General features: G+C 34.4%; 1 protein-coding gene across 1 annotated transcript; it reads right to left on the bottom strand.

The window, feature by feature from the left end:
- Nucleotides 1–2,961: 2,961 nt before the first annotated feature.
- Nucleotides 2,962–9,488, bottom strand: LOC131852204 (E3 ubiquitin-protein ligase RNF113A). The gene is made up of 7 exons (XM_059202846.1): nucleotides 9,446–9,488; nucleotides 8,113–8,255; nucleotides 7,686–7,841; nucleotides 6,938–7,065; nucleotides 5,705–5,766; nucleotides 4,811–4,988; nucleotides 2,962–3,133 (listed from the first exon to the last, which is right to left on the bottom strand). Exons 1-7 carry the CDS (start codon nucleotides 9,486–9,488, stop codon nucleotides 2,962–2,964), a joined length of 882 nt encoding a protein of 293 aa, XP_059058829.1.
- Between the last annotated feature and the right edge of the window lie 710 nt (nucleotides 9,489–10,198).

The following is a 10,198-nucleotide window of genomic DNA, read 5'->3' as shown; positions in this document are numbered from 1 at the left end:
CTACAGGAACTATTCCTAAAACACTATATAAAGCAATAGATGATCTGAAATTATATAAACTAATCTACATTCCACTACAAAAGGCTGTTGTCTTAGATACATGTGCAATAGTCCGTCGCTTCCTGAATGGCACAGAATAAAGTGAAACAGAGACTTGGCATGTCCCGTCCTCGGTACTGGTCAACAGCTTAAGCCGTGAAAAACATATAAAAATATTAATAAAGTCTCAAGACAATTCACACAGTGCCATAGTCCCAAGTTAAGCTAGTTAAAGCTTGTATTATGGGTACTAGATAACTGATATACATAGATATATATTTTTTTCGTAAATACAATACATATTATATATGTATAATATGATATAAACAATCATACTCATGAATACAAATCAAATATTTGTACCATGAATTGAACCCGCGACCATCGGCAGTAAGGCGATGTGCTAAACCGCTAGACCAGTGGTCGTCAGAATGAGCAAGAAACTTGTCAGTTGTATTTTTAAATAAGTGTTGTTCTAAGTAAATACACATTAACAAGGTGAAGGCATGCAATAAAACTTAAGAATTTATAATAACTGATTAAGACAGACCTATTTTTTTCTGTTTGAATGATGGCAAACAAGCATACGGCCCATCTGATGGTAAATGGTTACCGTAGCCTATAGACGCCTGAAACACCAGGGGTGCCGCCCCTTATGAAAGCTTAATATACACTTCTTGAAAAACCCGATGGTGCAGTCTCTCTTCTTAATTTGTTTTTATTTTCAGGAATGCATCTTAACATCTGAAAATGGCTGTGCAGCGCTGAAAACTTAAAATATACTACACACTAAATGTTCAATTAAAGTTATCTATACATATAAATAAAATTGGAGTGTCTGTTTGTAATATTGAAATAAACGTTTTTTACTACATGCATATGAATATAAATACGATACATACACCAAAATAACATTTTTTTCAATTTTTGTCTGTCTGTCTGTCGGTCTGTTTGTTCCGGGTAATCTCTGAAATGGCTGGACCGATTTTGACGGGACTTTTTTTGGCAGGTAATAAGGAGTAACTTAGGCTACTTTTATTTTAGAATATTAAAGTTAAATTCCACGCGGACGAAGTCGCGGGAAATCCAGCTAGTTTATAATAAAACTAATGACCGGTCCCAGCTTCGCTCGGATGCGTTACAAATCTTTGAATTTCTTGCTATATTCTATACTATAACACGCATGTATTATACATATAAACCTTCCTCTTGAATCACTCTATCTATTGATGAAAACTGCATTAAAACCGTTGTGTGATTTAAGATATAAAGAAACAGACATCGGTGGCGATTTTGTTTTATACTATGTAAAGATATGAATTGTAAATATTTATATCTAAATATATATAACTCAAAGGTGACTGACATAGTGATCTATCAACGCACAGCCCAAACTACTGGACGGATCGGGCTGAAACTTGGCATGCAGGTAGATGTTATGACGTAGGCATCCAAAAAAAGGATTTTGATTAATTCCACTGGACGGGGATGAAAGTTTGTATGGAACTTTGTCAATTTTACACCGATCGGTCTGAGACTTTGCATGCATAAAGCTACTATGACGTAGGCATCCGCTAAGAAAGGATTTTGATAAATTCCACCCTTAAGGGGATAAATTAACGCGAACGAAGCCGCGGGCAAAAGCTAGTATAATATAAAATACACATGTTATATACTTGCATTTTTTTCTTTGTACCAAGGTAGATTGTAAAAACTCGTCTGCGTGTGTACCTCAGTCTCACCTATTTCAGCCAAGCAGCTTGCTTTGTAAGCTGTTTCAGTTGTAGGGTGCAGTGCAGATTAGGCAGTGAAATTACAGGATAAGAGGCGTGACATCTTAGTTCTACGAAATGATAATGTTTAACAGGTGTTCATAATATATCATCATATTATATATGTGAATATGCATATATATAATTTGAAGGTAACAAAATATGTATACTACTAACTGTACTCGCGACTTCGTCCACGTGAAATTTTATTTTATTTTTCTAAAATAATAGTAGACTAAGTTACTCCTTATTAGATCAGCTACCAGCCTGTAACAGTCTCGTCAAAATCGGTCTAGTCATTTCAGAGATTAGCCGGAACAAACAGACAAAAATTGAAAAAAAAAATGTTATTTTAGTGTATGTACCGTATTTATATTCATATGCATGTAGTAAAAAACGGTTATATCAATATTACAAAAAGACACCCTATTTCAAAGCAGCTTAAAGTTTCATCAAAATCCGTTCAGTAGTTTTTGCAGAAAGACTGAACAACTATCCATCCATATCACAGGCGTGACATTTATAATATTATATAATAATTTTATATGTCAGTCTATAAGGTATTTATAATAAGGGTCAATTGTAACCTGATATAAAATTCTATATTTCATGTCCATCTTTGTCACAAAGAAATAAAAAAGATTATATAATATGTACAATATTTAATCATCATCATCATCATCATCAAATCTTTCTTCTTTCTACCATAATAGTAGCTTCAAGTTACTCCTGGATTGAACACACTCCAGTTTGTAACAGTCTGCATCAAAATCTTGTTTCTAGTCATTTCAGAGATTAGCCGCAAAAGTAGACAGACAAAATCTGAAAAAAAATGTTATTTTGGTGTATGTACCGTATTTATATTCATATGCATGTAGTAAAAAACGGTTATATCAATATTACAAACAGACACCATATGTAAAGTACTACTGTAAAGTTTCATAAAAATCCGTTCAGTAGTTTTTGCCAGAGATCCACCGAAATACTCACAAAGATTCGCGTTTATAATATTATATAACAATTTTATATGTCAGTCTAAAAACGAACCATTGGTTAACAACACGTCAATTTAATCATGATATAAAATTATATATTTCATGTCCATCTTTGTCACAAAGAAATAAAAAAGATTATATAATATGTACAATATTTAATCATCATCATCATCATCATCATCATCACTCTCTTCTCTCTTCACCAACTTGGCTTCAAGCTCCTTCGCTGGATTGAACACACCTCCAGTTTGAGCGTTGCATATGAAACATCTTGCAGATTTCTTGTAATTTTCTAAAGCGCATTTCTCGCAGAAGTAGTGTTTACATCTGAAAGGATATTGGGTACCTTTGTATTGTTAGAGTTCACATCAATATTGTAGAAAAATCCGATATTTTAAAATGATATTACAAGAAGGTAGTTTGTGTTTAGTACTAATGAAGTACCCAATGTAAAGATTATTACAAATATTGTAAATAGCGCCATCTAGTATTTATAGACCGACCTACTACACTGACTTTGGTCTATAAATACGGAGGTCGGTAGTTGAATAATCCTCTTTCGTTGGGTGAGCCTCGGCATTCAGTCGACGAGCGCAGAGCGTGCCGGTTCTGTTTCGGATATTAAAGTGAATTGTATTAGAAATGGGTTTATCCCGGTCTTAGTTGGGCCTGGGGGGAAGCTGCGAGTAGTGAAGGTGAGTGTTAATGTATTCTAAAAGGGCCTTTTAAACCTACACCCGTGTCACAAGTCACGGGCGCTATTTAAGGTTTTCCTTGCGGTAGCCGGCTTCAAAGCCTAAGTTGTTATCATTAATTAGTGCTTCTTACAGTATGAAATCTATACGAACGGCATACAGACAAAATATAGAGTAGTAAGTTAAGATAAACATCTCTTCCTCTAGTTTATGAATATATTCGTATGGTAGAATTTTTTTTAATAATATATAGTCGACCTTTGGAAAGTTTACACTCTTTCCCGAGGAGATAAAAACTATCGCTCCTAAGAATTCAATTCTTGTCCCTGACGGGTCTAGGTAGCGAAAATTGAAAAAGGGCGAGCAAAATAGATCTATACAGGTCGCAGTGCTACAGGTGCTACAGGCACGCGACAAAAGCCCAAGCAATCCAATAAAAAAAAATAGTCAACAGTCGTTTTCCACAATGTTTTTTTGTTCAACTCTAATGCTGTTGGCCGCAGCTGGCCTTTACAGCTTCACCGGACGATAGGGGCGAGTGCAGATGGCACTCCAAACCAAAGGAAGGACTTATGGAGCGGCTGAAGGACAACTCCCGCCTGACGGATATGACTTTAGTCTTAGGGCACCGCTAAGGGTGCGAACCTCGGCTTGGGCCGTCGTAATTTCGATCCCCGTTTGAATTGGATGGGGGATCGATCAGAGGGGGATCCCACACCACACCAGAGGGTGGGGGGGTCTTTGCTTACTTCCTAAATTTGAATTTAAATGAATCTGTATTATTAAAATCATGTACATTTATTTAAAAAAAAATACGAACAAAGTTTCTTGTTAGTTCTTCTCATCTCGAAATCATTCCGAACTGACGGTAGATTTGACATATCATAATAGTCTGTAATAGACCTACATGAATGAAGATATTTTGATTTTTTTTTTAATTTTGGAACACATGGGGCGTAGGGAAGTCCAGATGATGATTACGTCATCGGGTTATTTTTTTTACACGAATGGCAACTCTCACATGGTCTTTGCTAAAACAATACATTAATTGAAAAATGTTTACGTAATCATGGGGAAGGGGGTAAGAGCTTTGCTTATTTTTGCTAAGGGGGATGAGGGGGTAAATAATTGTAATAAATCTGCTTACATAATACTTGAACGGCCCCAAAGCCTAAGCCGTCATCATAATAAGTGGTTCTTACATGATTGCTTTATGACATATCATCGTACATACGACCTCGGTGGTGTAGTGGTTGAGCACACCGCTTTACTGCCAATGGTCGCGGATTGAAGTATGGTCATCTCTTACTTGGTGACAATAGGGTCTGTGAAGCTTCCTCTGCATATAAAACAGCGGAAGGGCAGCTCCTCGTCGCTGTGGACCTCATAATCGGAGTCGCCTCCAACTGCTGCAGCCTCCACCTCTTCTCTTTCCAGCTGCCAGCCGTGTTTGTAATCGGAGCGATCGTGAAGAAATTTACAGGAATCTGAAATTAATATTTACATTTTCATAATTTATAAGATAGCAAAGGATATACTGGAATTACTTTTAAATAAATTCAAAACAAATGTTAAGTCATATTTATTGAACAAAGCCTATTACTCACTAACCGATTAGTTGAATGACGAGCGTGCATGGCAATAGTTATTCATGGACGGGATTTTCATTTAATGTTAGACATAGACACCTATATAAATATACATTGTAAATAAACTGGCTTTAAAAAGAAAAAAATAAAAAATTCAAGTTTCTTGTCAGTTCTTCCCAATTGAATCTGTATAGTAGGAAAAAATTTACCGGCTAAAATGTCCTACATGAATAAATGATTTTTGAATTTGAATTTAAGTATTAAAGACTAGCTTAGCCCGCGGTTTCACTTGGGTGAAGTTTATAGCCTGTTGCGGGTTCGATTCCTCGCACGGTGCAAACATTTGTATTCATGGGTATGACTGTTTGCATCGGTCTGGGTATTTTCTATGTATTATGTATGTATTTAAAAAAAATCTAAGTATTTAACATCAGTTGTCTAGTACCCATAATACAAGCTCTGCTTACCGTGAGACTAGATGGCGCTGTGTTAATTGTCCAGGGTTATTTATTTACTATTATTATTCTATTATTCTGTTACCAGTGTCCATCAGGTGGGTCGTCAGTTTGAATCTCATTCCGAGTTAAAAATCGACTCAATTTGTCGCCACTTACCTCCGAAACCACAAAAACCGGTTTCCTTGTAATCCTTGCATATATCCGGTTGGTAGTCCCATCTGTGGGCAAAAGGAATTTTAATTTCGTCCCAACTATTATTTATTGGCATTACCTACACCCTAAAACTTTCAACCCCTATTTAGACCTAGCTGTGGCCGCGACTTCGTCCACGTAGAATAATGATCTTAACCAAATAAAGAAAAAATATTTAATAATCTAATCCAAAGCAAAATGTATCATAAAATCATCGTTCTAGCTTAAAAAAATATAAATTTCCGTACAATTGTCATCCCCTATTTTATTTTACCCCCTTAAGGGTAATTTATTATAAACTTTATATGTGATACTTATTTTTATTTAATCTACAACCAAAAAGTTTGTAACTTTAAAAATTACGATACTCCATAAAACCTTTATGTTCCATTTCAAGAGCTTACAATCCTTTTTACGCAATCAAAAGTAGGCAATAGTCTAGATTATCTGTGTAACAAATTTCATTTAAATCCGTTCAGTAATTTTAGCATAAAAGTGACACACCCACTTTACTGTTTGTCTCTTTACAGACAGACAGTTAGTTTCGCATTTATAATATTACTAAGTGTCGCGTACAAGCAGCAACAAAACTCAACACGAAGAGGGCGTTCTGATTGGAGCGCACACCCATCCAATTTAAATTCCCTACGTAACGTAATAGACTTAAAAAATCAACCGATCGATCTAATGTAATTTATCACAGTATTTTCCCATTAAATTGAAGAATAAGTAAAACTATCATTTTTAAAACCCTGTAATCTGCTGAAGCCATCAACATCTACTATCTGAGCATTCGAGCTGCATCAACACGTAGTAGTAAGGAAAGTAAAGATAGAATAGAATAGAAAATAATTTATGCAAATAAATCTACATTTAAGCATTTTTGAATAGATATCAGTCATTTTATTAATCTACTGCTCATTTGGAAAGTTTTCATCACAAGAACGAGCAAGAAACTAGCGTGTTGCTTTTATAAATAAATGTAACTTTACATTTTCAAGTTGATATTCAAGTAGGTTTATTACAGACTAACGATATGTCAAATCTATTGTCAGTTTTGAGTGCTTTTGATATGAGAAGAACTGATAAGAAACTCAGCTCTTACTTTCAAATGAGATTGTACATGTTTAATATATAAAAATTTAAATTTCAAAATCTACAAATGTATTTGAATTAAAATTGCTTATATATAGGTACCTGACTGTGGCCCTCAAATTCGCTGGAGCCCTAATAGGCCCTTTTCTCACCAGTCCCGAGCTGGCGTTCCCGGCGGCCGTATCCCGTTTCTTGTAGTATTGCGCGTAATTATTTATACCGCGGTAAATCTGAAAGTGGGGGAAGGGATTATTAGTAATAGGGACTGGTGACCCATTGCTGGCATGTACTATGTCAGGTTGAACTCCACGCGGATCCCCGGGAAACCATCGTGATAAATTGTTGGAGAATTTGTCACGATGAGCTACCTGCCCTGACTTCATGCTCATCTTATCATCCTCCACTGGTGCCCCGCCAGCATAAACCGTTAGCGCAGGCGGGTGCACCATTCCATTATCATTAATGTAAAAAAATCTGAAAATGTAATTAATATAATAATAATAATCTCAGGACAATTCACACAGCGCCATCTAGACCCAAGTTAAGCTAGCCCAAGCTTGTGTTACGGGTACTAGACAACTGATACAGATACATAGATATTTTTTTCGTAAATACATATATAATATATGTACATAGAAAACACCCAGACCGATACAAACAATCATACCCATGAATACAAATGTTTGTGCCGTGCGAGGAATCGAACCCGCGACTATCGGACGTAAAGCGGTGTGCTAGACCGCTAGACCACAGAGGTCGTCAACTGTTATAATTGTTTATATTTATAGAAACAAAATCAGAAATACACAATTCACATAGAACATTTTAGACGCTTATGAATATCAATTACTTTATCATCGGCCTGGCCTTGTAATTCCTCGTTAATTTTCTGCGCCTTCTCGAATATAGCCTGTGCGTCTCTGTCTCTCTCGGTATCAAGTTCGTATGTTGCCGTCGCATTCTCTCGTTGCTGTTGTACCGAAAGTGTTGTCCTTGATTCCTCAGCCTGAAAAAAAATATATATTACTATTAAATATTACTAACATTGCAGGAAAATAGAAATCGAGCCTATATGTGTGTACTAAGATATAAATAAAAATTCTTATCTATCTATTTATCTAAATTCAGACATTTATTTTTATATTTCAAAAGAGCAATCTGCATTGTGATTGAGTGGTAGAATCAAACTACGATTATTCAAAAGTGCTTGTAATGAGTTTATTAATCCTAATCCTAAAAGGATTTACTAACAAAGTGTTGTTTGTAGACATAAGTACCTTATCATCATCACTGTTCTCTGTATTTATGTCTGGTTTCTGCTTCCTGGTTCCCGCTGTTGACTGTTTGTTCGGATTCTGTTTCTGTGCACGTTTTGTTGGCAACACTACCGTTTGTTCATCCGAGTCTGAACTGTTTTTTTCTGTGAACAACAGAAATATAATTTGATCAAATGATTTAATCTTATTGCATATTTATATTTGACCCAAAAAATTGGTAGTTTGTGTTCACATGTTTCGACTTAAAAATGTAAAGTTACAAGAATTATTTAAAAGAGCAACACACAAGTTTCTTGCTCATTCTTCTTGTGATGAGATAGTTTTCTGAACGAGTGGTAGATAAAACAAAACAAATTGTTATGACTATTCAAAAGTGCTTAAATTAAGTTTACTTGAATAAATGATTTTCTATTTCTATAAATTTATTAATGTTTATTGAACAATATGTTTATTCCGCAAAACATAAATAACAAGCGTATGTATATGGACATAAAATTCTATCTTATTTTTTACTATTTATTTCTTTTTCATCAAATTAAATGAAATCAAATAAAAAAGAATTTGTTCATGTAGAAAAATTTTGCCGCCTATGATATGCAACTAGCTTTTGCCAGCGGCTTCACTCGCGTTTTTTTATCACTTTTGGGGTGGAATTTATCAAAATCCTTTCTTAGGTGATGCCTACGTCATAGTAGCTTTATGCATACAAACTTTCATCCCCTTTTTTTTCCGTTGAGGGTAGAATTAATCAAAACCCTTTCTTAGCGGATGCCTACATCATAACATCTACCTGCATGCCAAATTTCAGCCCGATCTGTCCAGTGATTTGGGCTGTGCATTGATAGATCACTATGTCAATCACCTTTGAGTTATATATATTTAGATATTAAATGAAAAATTATTCGCATGTGTGCTGTGGTCAGACTGAGCATAGTATAATAGATAGAATATACTTGCAATGTACAGAAAAGAGAAAAATTACACTGTAACATTTATAAATACATTTGTATGTAACTACAATAAGGTGGCTAAGGAGGAATACTGTTTGTCTTTAATATTATTTGTCTATAGCTTTCTAATAAATTATGGTCGATTTTTGACCACTAGTGGTTACTAAACAACTGATAGAACAAGTGATGAGGCCAAAGTGCATAAGTTCATTAATGTTTATTTATTATGTCTTCATAACGTGTTCAAAATTCCACTACACATCTTACAAAGTCCATATCCTTGTATCAAATTATTTAAAGTTTTATCGATACTCGTGTGCACAAAGTATACGTATAAATATATAGCTATATATGTTTTCTCCCGCCTTTATTCTTGAAGTTACGCTTTTTGAAAGTCGTAGCTACTTCCACTTCTTCGTCTGACATTTTCGTTGATTTACCATGAACGTTAACACTTAGTTTTATCAATTATATACTTAATATAGTGGTTTTATTTTGAAATACAATATTATTAAATGGAATAAATAATATAAACTTATCAAAAACAATCCAATTTGTTTACAACTCGTGAACACAGAGCAGAACACTGTTTATAAGATTTGAAAATGTCAACTTGACAGCAGTTGACATTGACAGTTAGAGAATCTTATTTAGGCTGTTTGGTGTTAAATATTAAATTAAAATTAAAATACAACATTAAAACTACTACGATTTATATATTTACGACTATAAAAGTTTAATAAAATTGTTATTGTTTGATATATTTTTTATTGCAACTCATACATTAATATTGACTGTAGGCAATACAATAGAGATCATTTAGGGGACTTCTATTTTAGTCCGTGTTGTTTTGAATCACTTCATATATATTTTAGCAACTTCCTTATTTACCGTGAAATGTGCATTTATTGTATAGGAATTTAGAATTGTTACTTTTATAATCTGTTGGTAAAACCAATTACTACGACGTCATTAGAGTGGTCCATTTGGACGATTTCCAAATAACTATATATTTGAGTTCTCGCTTTTTAATAAAATGTTGAATAAAGACGAACTTTTATTCTCTTAAAGATAGTCATTTGAGATACCTATATTTATTGATACGAAGGGAAGCCTATGTTTATTGGATGAAGGGA

This window comes from Achroia grisella, unplaced genomic scaffold (assembly GCF_030625045.1).
Source record: "Achroia grisella isolate CSIRO2021 unplaced genomic scaffold, CSIRO_AGI_Agris_v1 utg841, whole genome shotgun sequence".
NCBI lineage: Eukaryota > Metazoa > Arthropoda > Insecta > Lepidoptera > Pyralidae > Achroia > Achroia grisella.
The sequence above is the reverse complement of the archived record's forward strand: the minus strand, read 5'-3'. Positions and strand labels throughout refer to the sequence as shown.